Source organism: Thunnus albacares, chromosome 12 (assembly GCF_914725855.1).
Source record: "Thunnus albacares chromosome 12, fThuAlb1.1, whole genome shotgun sequence".
Lineage (NCBI taxonomy): Eukaryota > Metazoa > Chordata > Actinopteri > Scombriformes > Scombridae > Thunnus > Thunnus albacares.
In genome coordinates, this window is record NC_058117.1 from 3,506,527 (window position 1) to 3,520,981 (window position 14,455).

A 14,455-nucleotide genomic window follows, 5' to 3' on the forward strand; every position below is an offset into this window, starting at 1 on the left:
CGCAGAAGCAGCGATTAAACGTTTATGACTAACTTCGCTGAAAACTTTATCCAAAATATGAGAAATATTTGCGTCTTTTTATGTTTATGGTGAATTAAACTTGCCAGACAAAGTTTCAGCCTTCTGAAGCTCAGTAAGAGTTATTTGCGTTCGTGTGTGGATGAGGCCAAACTATCCAACCTCACTTTGCTGTGTATTGAGTGGGACATAAACACTAATAAGGACTAAGTGGTTGGCAGGTTTGCCACCATGAAGGAGAGGAGGATGAAGTTTTAAAAAGTTTGTTTAACTGTTCGGATTATTTTTGTTCCATGGAGGACGGAGAAATACACAAATGGACTAACGTTACACTAAACTACAGCAGTCTAGGCATCCAAGCAAGGACAACAACTGGCGAGTGAAACATCCATAATTAGTCTTCATTAATTTAAAAGTTCGTTATGAAGAAATCAGTCATAATGTTAGATTAATCTGTTGTTTAACTCTATGTTTACCGCATCTCAGCACCTGTCTGTGTCACTGCCTGTGGTGTTGTAGACTGTCTGCTTTGTATTTGAATAGGCCTTGTAGTATTGGAGACCGCTGTGTCTATTTTATGTTTATGTTATTCCCGTGTTAGAAAGACATTATATGGAGACAGAGCACCTGGCTTGTTGCTGTCTATCGGTGTAGTAAAGCACCACATGCTGCCCTCAGTGCTGAAACATTTGACCGCGGCTGGCAACTTGTTTTCCTTTTTGTTCTTCAGAACAAGCTTGTCTCAAAGTGGCTTCACTGTATGTTACCTGAGACATAGTCTTGCATGGCTCAATAACAATTTGTGATAATTAATAGGATATATCAGCTATTTTACAGCAGCGAATTTTAAAATGACTGTTTTAGAAAGGCCCCTTGAGAATGCTTCACCCCCTCTGTTCTGAGAGTCTAGCTCCGTCCCTGAATGAGGCATAATGGAAAGTAAGAGACAACATGAATCTCTGAAAAAAAGCTGAAAAACGGAAGAAGAGAAAACTGGGCCCCCATGACCAATTATGCTTAGGGCCTCCAAATGGTTAGCAGCAGCCCCGCTTCCTAACCTGTTTGCCTCATGCATTTACAAAAGAAAGTGATTTTCTGATTACAGGTCAAATTTGCCTAAAGTTTAGAGGAAAAATCAGGAGAAAACATTTTTTGTGTATCACTTGTGTAGCAGAACTGTAGTTTTTCTCTCTATCTGTCTTTTGACCCTAGATGGGCCCCAACTGCTGACTTCTAATGTGATCCATAAGTGAAAAAACATACTTATTGTCCCTCCACTAAACACGTTTGTTTATTAAAGGACACTGCTCTCACTGTTTCTCCCAAGTTCACCTTTAACCATAAAACAGAGCTCTGAGGGAAGAGCGGAGTATGAAGAGAGCATGTGCACCTTATCAGTGAAATCACTGTGATCTCTGCTCTTTAGATACGGCTCATATAAATGGAGAGATACGTCCATATCTGTCTCTCAGTCTCTGTACGTCGAGCTCTTTACAAAGACTACGTTTTTTAACTCAGCGGACGGTTTAAAGACCAGGTGGAAGAGGATGGAGGAAAGAGAGGAAAGCCAGAGAGAGGAAGAGACTGGGAAAGGCACAGAAGAAGAAGGGCAACACAGGTCAGTGACAAACACATGAATGGAAATATCTGTCAAGCTGCACATACAAAGCAAGATAGGTGAGCTCCTCACATTCCTTTCATAAAAGGTGGTGTGTGTTGTGTCCTTGAGCATAATACCACCTAAAGATACCACAGTATATCGCTTCTTAAATGATAACTGTTGTTCATATAATTACACAGATTGATGAGTGATCAGTTGTTCTACTGTATGTTTGACTGTGTTCCTACAGGATCAAGCAGCAGCCTGACCCAGAGGGTTTCCACTCAGGCAGGAAGAGACAGCAACACCTTTATCTAGGCTGTTTGACAAAACAACACCTGATAAGGATATCTGTGGCTGTCGGACTGCTGATAATCATTACTGTCACCGCCATATTGCTCACCAAAAAGTCAGGTACCTCATATTAATGTAACATTATAAACATATAAACTGCATAAACATTTTCTAGATATCACTACAAAGTATTTCCAAAGCTTATTTTAAAACATAGAATAAAGGTAACAATACTGTGTACCTGACCAGCAGGAGTAGTAAAAGAAGAGTAACATGTACAAAGTTCCACAAATATTTAAAAATGAGTAAGTATCTACTTTTTACAGCAGATATTTTAACGTGTCATAGCAGGAAAAGCTCAGGTGTTACAAATAATGTTAATGACATAGCAGGACCCTGAAACTGAAACAGCTAAATGGAATTCAGCCATGAGTCCATCATTTTTTTATTTGTCTCACTGCTTTTCCTTCTGTCACATGCCAAAACATCTTGTGTGAAAAAAGTCCTGTCATTGTCTTAACAGCCAAAAAGGCTCAAGCTGCTATTACTGGTTACAGTCATGGCAGTTTTAGAGGGAGTGAGAAGTCGTATGACTTTGACTCCCTCTGTTTTCTGTCCCACTGTGATAAATCTGAGTCTTTGTTCTCACTGGAGCTGAGTATCTGCAGGAGAACGGATCAACAGTCTGTACAAACCTGAAACATCAACTCCCTTATCTGAGATTGCCAAAATTCTCTGTCTGTCTCAGAATAATAACTATTATATTCTTTTTGATGAGGGGAAAAAGGTAAAAAGGTGTTGTTGTTCAGTCTGTATGTCTGTCTGGGTTTGGTAAATCATATAATAAACCCAGTCTTAAGTCTAATTTCTGAGATTTCTCTGAAGTGTGATACAAGATTTGTAGCTTTATAAAGTGCATGGAAACATAGTGGTCACAGGCTAAAACTGCTGCTGTCTTACATCACTTAAGATCATTATAATGCATTTATCCAAAGCTGTGTTTGAGTAGGGCGGTCAAAGTTCTCGCAGTAACACACACTGTTAATCTTAATGTGATGATGCATCATATATTCATATATTCATCACTAGGCAACAGTCCTGCTGTAGTGCACAGCAGGACTTCACTTTGCCACAGTACCTTTAAAGGCTCTGAAAACTTAGTTTAGTATTTCTCTGTAACATTAAATACTCATGACTAGATCATGAACAATTAAAGTCAGGAAAGTTCAGGAAAAAAATATCCTAAGGTGTTATTAATTATGAGTTTAACACTCAGAATTCATTTGATCTGCTTCATCGGGACTGTGTGTGTGTGGCTTTATCAGATTTGATTGACAGTGGGCTGGCTGCATAAGCAACAACCCCACAGCTATCATCGCATTTTGATTCAAATGTTGCTAACGTATGTTACATCACTTTTTCCATGAGCCTCACTCACTTCAATCCAGCAAGAAGAAACTAACTAACTAGCTAAACTAGCTGATTTGGTTGCAAAGCCCAATGATAAATATCCATCACTGTCTGTGCTCAATGAACAACATTATACCAGCTCACTGTTCACAGTCAAGTTTCAACACATCAGTGGTGTGATGGGAGAAAATCTAAGGATTCTGGGCACTGTTGGGCACCTTGACAACATCAAGGAATGTATCTTTAACAAGGCTATAGAGACAGACAGAAAGAAAACTATACTCTGCTGTTGATTCTTGTTTTAGGAATATGTCATTTCAAGTGGTTCTCAGTAAATACGTATGTATGTAAGAAAATTTAATAGGACTGAAATGTACCTGTTAATTACAGTTTTAAAATCCACCATCTGAAATTGTTTTAAATTGTTTTTTTTTTAATTCTTGCCAAAAGTTAACTCATTTGTGTCACTCTTTTTAACTTTTCTTTTTAACTTTTTCTTCTTCGCACTGATCTGTGCACAGCGAAACTTTCCTCCCACAGCAGATGAATGTGAAAACAGCCTTCTAGTGTCAAACTTTGCACATAAATCATTCTGCACAGTGAAGCTCAAACATCCAACTGAAAGAACAAGAAGAAAAACACATTTCTAAGTGAAGGGAACAAATCTTGAACAAATCTCACAAAAAATATAATTGTACATCTAACACAAAAAGAAAAATGGAGGGGGATTACTTGAAACATATCTAATAAATGACTAATAAATTGATCGTTAGATCTATGCATTGTATTGCCCACAATACATTAGAATGTGATGTATGTAAAAGTATATCTGATTCTGTGTGAATGACCTTAAGTCTTGACCTGAATGTTTTTACAGTCCTGTATAGACTCATGTGTACCTGCATTTGTCTTGCTGTCCAATCAGGTTCTCCAACTCCTCTCCCCTCGTTTTCTACTGGTGGAGACATGCTGGACTTCCTGGTGCAGTCGGGTGACATCAGCAAGCCTGACGGTCTGTTGGCTACCTGGTTTCACAGAGCCAACGGCAAGGAGGAAATGAACAAAGCTCTCGCAAGTAAACACACAAATACACACACACACACACACACACACAAAATATGATTCTTCACTGACGGTGTTGTTTGTCCTTGGAGCTCAGATGTGCTGAGGATGAACTTACTGATGTTAATATGACAACATATCCTTCTCCCGACCCTTTAGGTGATGTCATGATCTTGGAGGCTGATGTCACTCTGGAAGGTTATGGAACACCCAATGAGAAGCCAATCCCTATCATGGCCCACCCTCCTAATGTCTATAGTGACAACACTCTGGACCAATGGTTGGATGCAGTGCTGGCCTCTAGAAAAGGTTCTGGGCTTTGACTGAAGTGTAGTAGAACAGAACTGACCATTCAATTTGATTTTAGATTCACAGATTAGAATAAAGAAATCTCTACATCTTTCTGCAGGCATTAAGTTGGATTTTAAGTCTCTGGCATCAGTGGGTTTGTCATTGGACCTGCTTAGTCAAAAGAACAGTAGTAGAGGGATAAACAGGCCTGTCTGGCTTAATGCAGACATCCTCCGAGGTCCCAACGTACCAGCCTTCGTGCCTCCAGTCAATGGAACCAGGTAAGAAAGCCTGATTTTTATGTATTTATTTGTCCATCAGTGCCTCCTCAAGCTTGCATTATGCATGTATTAAGTGAATTATTGATCAGAAAAATCAAATCAGAAACACTCCCTCAACAAAGATGGATTTACATTAGATTTAGGTCAGGAGATACACTGATAATTTACATTGGGAGGTCTGGAAAATGCAGCAGCAAATAATAGGATATAAGAAAAAATGTAGAATTTAAAGAAATGTTAGTGAATTGTAATGTACGTATCTATACAGGACAAACAACATTATAGTTTCATTAACTCACGGCTCCATAATAACAGACTGTACATTCCTCTACTCTCTTTCCCTCCTTCCTCCTTTTCCAGATTTCTGCAGTTGATTCAGGAGAAGTTTCCAGATGTGACTTTGTCTCCTGGATGGATGGTATTACATGTTCACAGCCTGATTAGGAATCACAGTGTAGTACTTGTATAACAGGGTGTAGTGATGGTAATGTCAGTCAGCTGGTCAGTTGATATATGGATGCAACACCTTGGTCCAAAGCTAAGGCCAAAGACAGATATGTAGCTAGTATTTAGAAATAGTGAGGTCCTGAGTGCTACATTCATCCACTCTGGATAAGAAATGTTTTCTGCCTGAATTGGTCCGAAACAAGTTTATGAGTCCACTGCCATATTAGCTGCTCTGCTTGATTGGAGCAGTGCTTTGAGCTAAATGTTAAAATGAGCATGCTAATATTCTCACAATGACAATGCTAACATGCTGATGTATAGCAGGTACAATTTTTGCCATGTTAACCATCTTAGTTTAGCGTGTTAGCGTGCTAACATTTACTAATTAGCACTAAACACAAAGCAGCTAAGACTGACAAGAATGTAGTTCTGCATGTATTTGGTGATGAATCAAATTACTGGACAAATTGCAATTTTGACCAGATGATGGCGCTAGATGAAAAGTAAAGGGATCACCAAAGTTATTAGAATTTATCCTTTGGCCACCATAGATATCTGTACCAAATGTCATGGCAATCCACCCAATAGTTGTCAAGATATTCGCTAAAACCTCAAAATGTCAATGTCATGTTTGTGCAAGAAAAAAGTCAGAAGATAACCAATGTCAGTAAGATTCATCCCCACCACTGGTGGCTAAATCATGTAATGTAATTTGCTGAGAAAAACCATAAGAATGAAGCCTGTATATTTTGGTCAGTCCATCTAGCATCACCCAGTGAACTTTAATGCTCACTAGAGGACAAATCACTTTGAAATAGTTAACAACATGGTCTTCCCTTTTGAGTCCAAGCTTTACATTTTAATGCCTCACTAGTGATAACTTAAGGGCCTATGAATAGCAAAGTCATCCCTTCATTTTTCCAGCAATTGTTCTTTTCTAGTGCATAATAATCAGCCTCATATTGCTGCTATTGTGGCTTTTTGTCTGAATGATTGTACTGTACAGCTTATGCTACACTGTTTCTGACAGGTAGCCTATGTTCCTCCGATTTTAATTGCAACCTACACCAGGTCCATGATGGAGGACATGTATGACATGATCAAAGATGTCCCCCAAAAGGTAAGCATCAAAAAACATGCCAAAACATCAGTAGGAGAGAAGATAATCCAGTATTATTAACTATCAAACAGCTTGAAAATGATGCCGGTCAGATCAGAAAGTGGTACAGCAGGATTCATTCAAACTGTCCTGCTGGAAGCTTGATGTGGTGGCTACTAGCTCTATCACTAACAATTTGTTAACACAGTTCATTCAAGTATTTGTTTGAACTACTCTCTCACAAGTAACTGCAATATCTGCAAAATCATATCCCTACTGTGGAGACGCTATAGTCCGGCAGAACAGGGTCATTTGTAGAACTGACTAAAGTGTCACAGCTAAAATGACAGATGTTTGATATATTGAAGAACTTTGAAGTGAAGTTTGATATATTACCATGAACAAATAAGACTATCAACACAAAGACTGGAAACCTCTAATGACATCTGTGCTGCATTTTGTGTCATGATCTACCAGATACACTGTAGCAGGAAATCTGATGAATGTGTTTACAACAGGAAACAGAAGGAGGGCGCTACAGTGACAGATACTTAAAGGGATAAATGTCTGAGGAAAAAATCACTTAAAGCAATCATTACCCTCTTCAGTAGCGTCAAACAGGTAGTGTGATACAGGCAGAAGTCACCTTTCATAACACTGGAAGAGGAACTCTGTTGTCTACCTACTTATGTACAGCCCCTGTTGCTAAAAACTTATTTTTAACCAGGAAACTTAAAAAATCATGAATTTACTTTGTAGACACTGGCTGATGCTACTTATATTTCTATGTGTGTCATTAAGTATTTTTTAAATTGCCCTGGCAATCCTCTGCATGAGACAAGGCTGGATTATCAATTGGGCAGCTGTCTTAGAAGCCCAGACCCTCAGGGGAGGCACCATGTGGCAATTAGTTTGTAGCAGTTTGATTAATGACTGTTATGCAACACTTAAACACAATCCAAACTGAAATGATAGGGGCCAAATTGCAATGCATATTACCTTGCCTTGAAGGCCGTCATCTTTATTTCAGTTTATATTGTGTGGTGCAGTTCCATTAATATATTCCATTAACATTGATTTGTCTCTTCAGGTGACATTCCCAGTCCAAGCCCTGCTGGTTCGCAGGGGCTGGCAGCACATCAGCTGGCTCCTCAGCCAGTCACCACGGTAACACAGTTTCCATCTGTATTATGACAATGACCGAAAATACAATCATTTATTTATGAAAATGACCCACTCCTTACTCTATCTATAAACAGGCCTTAAAGTGATCATTCACAGCATTTCCATGCACAGCATAATTTGCTGTTTGCTATTTGCTCTGTCTCCACTTGATTAAAGCACATATCAGCTCATTAAAGCTCTCATATTTAATGTTCTAAACACTAACACATACAGTCTGGTATAGTTTTTTTCAGGGAAAAATTCTCTGGTTCACAAGTTGCTGAGCAATCTCAGAAAAGAGCATCAGCTGGTCTCAAACCATAGAAAACTCAATTCATTTACAGTATGTGACTGTGATTTTGTTCATTTTTTTGTGTTCATTTCCAGTAATAATCCACTGGATATGGCACTTTGTGACACTGAGTCTTTTTTGGTGTTGTGATTTTGTTTCCAGGTTCAGTCTGACATTGTGGCAGGGTCCAGATCACCCAAACATCAGCGACCTGCTGTTCATCCGTGACAACACCCACCCTGCCAGAGTCTACTATGATATATATGAACCAACGCTTTCAGAATTTAAAGAGATTGCAAGTAAGGAAGAACTGGGCAAAACATGCAAACATCAAGAGATACCAGTCACCCAGTTTAGAAAGAAAGTGGAGTTTAATGTGTAGAGCAGCATGTAAGAAACTGAAAACATCCAAACCAAGATTAAAAATATATCTTGTGTAGGCCATTTTGCTTTGTCTCATCTACATTCTTAATAATAAATATAAAAATTAACAAAAAATACATTTTAAAAAATATATGTAAAGTTTTTTTTATCTTTAACTTTTTGGTTATGTATAAGATACAAAGTGTCAAAAATGGAAAATGTAAAAATAATTCATGATTTAGTATTGGAGTTACTGAATACCTGCTGGAAAAAGGTTTATTAAAAATATTAAAACTATATTTGAGCTAAGATAAAAACAGAATACATGGCTGACACTAAAAAATGTAGTTAAAATAATCAATAAAAGGCACCACTGAATGACCCAACACTGCTGTGATAGTCAGTCAAATTGCGAATGAAAATTGTTGGAATGTCTTGAAATTTTAACAACGATAAAAGCTCTCACAAGGCCTTGACAGGGTGTCACTGGCTAGACTCACAGGAAATGTAATTTCTGAATGTAATATTATAAAGATTTACAGTTTTAAGATTTTACTACATGTCATTGTTCATAAAGAATATATCATCTACAACATCATCATTAGCTGCCATGTTGGTGATACACTAGTCAAAAGCGAAAAACAATTTTCATATTTTCATACAGATGACAAAGGTTACAGACAACTAGTTGCTGTGTACTGTATGTCCATTTACTTATGTATTGATCATGTTTACAGGACAGCAGGGCCGTCTGAGGAGATTCTATCCTGGAGGAGACCTGATGGACTTCCTCTATCACACCCACCACCCAGACTCTAACTTCCCATCTGCAGTCACACAACATGACAGCCTGGAAGTCCACTGGTTTACTGTCACTGATCAGGCCTCTCTACTGGCTCAACTTTCAGGTATTAAGATATCAAAAACAGCCCCTCCACACATTTCCTGGAACCCCTTGTTTATACACCATAAAGCTGTCACTAATAGTTTTTCTTCAGACATACAGACAGACAGTCATTCAGTTTCATTGTTGTCTGTACTCAATTATTATTGAATTATTGAATTATTAACATTATGCTGTCTTGCAAAGCTGAACTGCATCATCACAGTATTTTCTCCATCAGCAGTTGCTCTATACATCAAAGTCATTGTGTGTAGGATTTTACAAATTTGTCACTTTAGTGCCATCTAGTGGCAGAATATAGAACGACACTGTGACACACAGCACTGCACAAACAAATCTACACAGTGGCTTTAAAAATGCAAAATAAGTCCAAAAAAAATTTTTTTTTTTTTTTTTTTTGCTTGGTAGTCACTGAAAAGACACTGAATTTTTATTAACCATGATCACAGTAATACGATTTCCTTCGATTTAAAATAAATAAATACATTCTCATGAGTTATACTATGGTCACAGTGCAGCTACTTTTTATAATGAGGTTGACACTGACTGAAGTGTATAGTTTGCTGTATAGATTGCACTGTGGTCTTTCTTCACTGCTTTAATGTGTTCAGTGAGGACGTCATGATAGTGTAAACCTGTGGACACTGTTGGTGTTTTGAACACACTCCATCACTGTGACAGCTACAAAGCATTAATCCTGTTCATCTTTACTGTCATGTTCATAACCAACATACCTGTGCAGATGGTGCGGGTGGTATGTTGATGCTTCGGGTGGGATCTGACACCGACCGACCTGGAGTCCCTCTGGTGGAAGGTTCAGGGAAGAGCTCAGAGCTCCTCACACTGCAGGTATATCAATACATACAGTATATCAAAGAAGGTTGTTACTGGCAGAGCAAACACTTTTTTTACTTTCCTTAAAAAATGACATCATGATCCCTTCCTACAGCTGATTGTAGGAGCTCCCCACTCTGGGCTGTCACTAGTCTGTGCTTTAGATTTAAAATATGGTGGCTGTTCTGGAAATGTCAAACTGCAAATCTGTTTCTTAACCCATCTGAGGAAAGAAATGGGCCACAAAGCTGCTAAAATAATACTTTGTTTTATATCTACACCTCATTGTTTAAATATCAGTTCATGAGGTTTGGGAGATTTTAGAGGCGGCAAGTGACATTATTATCTGAACACTCCCTGTAACACAATGATTGGTCCACATGTCTGTTTGAGCTCAATTGATTCACAATGGATGTTTTTACGGATTTGAATCTCAAAGCAAAAACTTACCTAGTGTCTGGCTTTACAAGTCTATCATGTTATTAGTAGTTTTGTTTTATGTTGTGTTTATGTTGATCTCTTAAAAGGTTTCTGACTTCAACCCTAAAAGTGAACATAAGGCTTAATAAGGCCTTATGTATGGTTATGTGTGTGCAGGATGTCCTGCAGCTGCTTGAGCAGACAGCTGACGCCCCCTGGGGTCTTTACCTGCGGGTCAAGACTCAGCAGCTTCTGGAAGCTTCTCTCCAACTGCTGCACTCAGCGTACAGCAGTGAGAAGCTCTACAGGCCGGTCTGGATCAGCATGGAGGGTTTACAGAGCGGTAACAACACAGATGTATGTACAGTACCTCCCTGCCTGACAGACTTGCTTCCACCTGTATGGCTTCTGATACAATAACCGCGATTCAATTTCTACTGATTTTATACCAGAAATATGTTAGTTTAACAGTGTAAAAGCTGTGTTAGCAACTTCTTAAGAAGTGTTTGACAGGTTTAATTAAAATCCTGTGACACAACACTGGTAAGGTTTCCCTGGTCAGACATTAGAAATAAGTATTAACAGAATCTTCACAATAAATCATACATACTTTCATAACAGCTAGAAATTTGTTTTGTTTTACTGTTATGAATGTTTTTCATCTGCCAGGCAGCCAATGGTTTTCACTCATTTCCATATTTTGTGAAAATGTAAAAGCAGACTCTTAAAATTTGTTTGAATTGTGTGATCCATCACAGTTAACATGACGTCTGCATACATATACACTTTCTCATTCAAGTGAACGAGAAGGTGTAGCCCACCTAAACTAACTGTTTACTACTACTACTCCACTGACTATAAGCTAGTCTACAGGCTTTCAATATGGGCACTCGTACACTTGATCAGCAGAGCACAATTAACTTTTGGTTGCTATACCTAGTTAGTTGTCTTCCTTTGAGGCTTCAGCACCCATCTATACATACTGTGTGTGAGGTTAATTCATTATGTGCTTTCCCAAAATATAGATATCTTCTCACATCACCAGAAAATGTGAGAATGATTAGCATTTTTGTGCCCACACGATCTCCAACACTGCCGTTTTTGTGTGGAGTTACACACATACTGTAGAATGCCAATCATCTTCTGATAGGTCAACATTTAGGTCTGAGAAGTATTATAGAAGTATTATCTTGACAGAGCTGTGATCCCTGATACATTTCATTAATTATTCTTGAATTTGTCTCTTTATGTGTTGTCATCTACATAGTGTAAATCCTCTGCTGTAACCTCCTCCTCTCTCTCTTTCAGAGGTTTGTGTCCACAGTAGAGAGTTTTTTCCCTTACGTCACCCTCGTCCTGACAGAGCAGAGCTGGCCCCCTCTGGTCCCAGAGACAGTGTCGGGCTTGTCTCAGAGGGTGGCTCTACTTCTGAACACAGCAGCACTGCCAAAAGGAGAGGAGGAGCTTTACTCTCTGATGGACATGATGGACAGATATGACATCATAGTGGAGGAGGACGTGGGGAACAGTGCTGAAGCTTTGTCACACTTGAAAGCTCTGATGATGCAGCAAAAAGAAAGAGTAAACAAAAACCTATATGTGATATCTAACAAATCATAACTGAGGATGGATATGAACTACCTAGACTAAAAATACTCAAAAAGTGTCAAACAGTTATTTGATGTATTTCTATTCACAATTAATGTGAATAGAAATATATCAGCGGTACTGCAATAACATTGCACATCATTCATTTTTACAGCCTGACAGATATACTGGAGGGCTACTATTATCAGCTGATATGGAGTAAAATATATTGTAAACAATGCAATAAAGAGTGCCTGATTTGCAAGACACTACTATACTTCTGAGTGACTTCTATAGTGGTGGTTGGTTAAATTAAATAAAAGGCAGGGTAACATTTATTAACATTTATAACCCTGGTTCTCTGAATGCCAGTGAACTGGGGGTTTATCCACACCTGACTCTGTAGGAGAAAAACCACTGTTGCAGAATATGTTCATCAATAAAACACCCTTCTTCCAGTACATGTCTACATGTCATGACTCTTTGACTGCCAAATTAGAAGCTGCCTTGCTAAATATATTAGCCTATAAATTGTTTTAGCTAATAGTGTGACTATCAGTTAGTTGGTTGGTCCAGAGTAAAATATCTTGACATCTACTTGATTGATTGGCACAAAATTTGATACAGACATTAATACTTCCCACACAATATATCCTAATGACTGTGGTGATCCCCTGACTTCTCTAGTGCCACCAGCATGTTGACGCTTTTGTTTCAGAGTGAAATATCTCAACGGCTTTTGGGTGGATTGCATCGAATTTCGGTACAGACATTCATGATCCTCACAGGATGAACTGCAATAACTTTGGTGTATAATAAAGTCTCACCAGGGTTTTAACATGCTGACCCATTGAAAAACTATATGAGAGTGCCACACACATCTCAGAACATAAGGCATTTACTTTCACCTAACCCTCTGGCCAATTTTTAGTTTTACTTCACCAACTCAATTATCACTTCTTTATCACGGCAGTTTTTTTAGAAAGTAATATGTTACCTTCAAACTGTCTCCAAGATAAAGTGCCATAATGTAGTCGTGTAATCATATTCAGTTGTGAGCAAACATTTTCTGTTAAAAACATTTTAGTTTAAAGCAATGTTTAATGTTTTTATCAAAAGAAAGATGTCACCTTGCACAAACTGCAGTGAGCAAATAGAGACAAGTCTTACACCACTTCATGCTATTAGTGTTTTTCAAAAAGAACCCCACATTCCCTGTAAAGCTCACACTTGGTTAGATTAAAGACCCCCTCCAGGTATGTTCTGAGATATATAAAAATACTGCTTTGCTATGCTTTGAATAACAACATGTACCTGCTATGTTTTTTACACAAAAAGTTCAATTACCAAGTTTAAAATCCTTAAAATTACATCTCCTCCTTCTGTCTTCTACTTCACTGTAAGGTCCATTCTCAGTGTTTGTTCCCTGGAGGCTTCAAGTTTCCACATCACACTTGCATAAATTGCATACTGGACCACAATTAGCTTAAAAACTATTTGCGGTGTCACAAATCCTGCTCAGAAGTACTACATAACTTATACTCGGATAGAAGCTGAGCAAAGTGAAACTTTTCCTCTTTAGCAGATGAATGTGAAAACAGCCTTCTGGTGTCTCTGCACATAAAATAAAGCAGAACACATTTTGAGTGGAGGAGGACTTTGACAATAACATTCACCATGGATTTAAAAAAATAAAAGGAATTCATGTTAAGTGACCATTGGTGGCACAGATCACAATGTTTCATTTGTGTCCAAACTGAATACTTAACACTGAATGAGTCTTCATTTTGAAATCAGGTCTACTGTATGTCTTACATCTGATTCTGGTTTATTATTAAGCTGTGCGTTAAGTGTGTAAGGCATGTTTTCTTTTTTCCTAACTTTATTCTGATCTTTAAAACTTTGACTCGTTTATTAGATTTTCTATTCTAACATTTTTTTTATTAAGAAAACTTCTAATATAAAGAAATATGTGAAAAATATCATTCCTTCTCAATGTGAAAAATTAAAACAGTCCATCGTACCATCCTGTGTAAACAGCAGACTAACTACACTTTTGTGATGTAAGCTGGCCCAAAAGTCTAAAGGAGAGTGCTGTTGAGGACCACTGACAGGCTGTCAACTTTTTGTTCAGTGGTGGGGCTGTCTATATTCGTGGCCTGGTTTTGGCTGGTTTGCTCCTCGGATTCCGACGGCAGTCTGTTCTTGGTCAGGTACTGTCTGCAGGAGCAGAAGGTGTTGTAGAAAGAGGAAGAAAGGCCGGCAATATCTGTTGAGATGTAGGGAAGAACCTCTGGAGACGCCTGGTTATAATAACTGATCTGAAAAAGAACCAAATAATAACGGTCAAGTTAAGATTATATGTAAAAATACAATCAGCTAAAATCGT

The 14,455-nt window shown here is 38.3% G+C and overlaps 2 protein-coding genes across 7 annotated transcripts in view; one reads left to right on the top strand and one right to left on the bottom strand.

Moving 5' to 3' along the window:
- Positions 1-13,389, top strand: fam151a (family with sequence similarity 151 member A). 2 transcript variants are annotated; one of them, XM_044367625.1, is made up of 13 exons: positions 1-1,636; positions 1,869-2,032; positions 4,248-4,397; positions 4,544-4,693; positions 4,794-4,956; positions 5,317-5,374; positions 6,434-6,523; positions 7,593-7,669; positions 8,121-8,257; positions 9,059-9,229; positions 9,968-10,074; positions 10,657-10,836; positions 11,788-13,389. In XM_044367625.1, exons 1-13 carry the CDS (start codon positions 1,566-1,568, stop codon positions 12,097-12,099), a joined length of 1,830 nt encoding a protein of 609 aa, XP_044223560.1. In that variant the 5' UTR covers positions 1-1,565; the 3' UTR covers positions 12,100-13,389. The 2 variants fall into 2 exon arrangements, with proteins under 2 accessions (XP_044223560.1, XP_044223561.1); XM_044367626.1 differs by having other exon boundaries at positions 1,585-1,695.
- Positions 13,148-14,455, bottom strand: part of acot11a (acyl-CoA thioesterase 11a) — a 16,643-nt gene continuing 15,335 nt past the window's right edge. For all 5 annotated transcript variants that reach the window (XM_044367619.1, XM_044367624.1, XM_044367622.1 and 2 more), the window contains exon 17: positions 13,148-14,387. In XM_044367619.1, the coding sequence (XP_044223554.1) occupies positions 14,148-14,387 (240 nt within the window). In that variant the 3' untranslated portion in view covers positions 13,148-14,147. The remainder of the gene's footprint in view (positions 14,388-14,455) is intronic.

Bases quoted from the DNA above. Each gene is read 5' to 3' on its own strand.
- fam151a (XM_044367625.1), top strand. From the start codon at position 1,566: ATGGAGGAAAGAGAGGAAAGCCAGAGAGAGGAAGAGACTGGGAAAGGC. The intron at 4,398-4,543 runs GTAAACACACAA...CCGACCCTTTAG, and splicing joins AATGAACAAAGCTCTCGCAA to GTGATGTCATGATCTTGGAG. The intron at 10,075-10,656 runs GTATATCAATAC...ATGTGTGTGCAG, and splicing joins CAGAGCTCCTCACACTGCAG to GATGTCCTGCAGCTGCTTGA.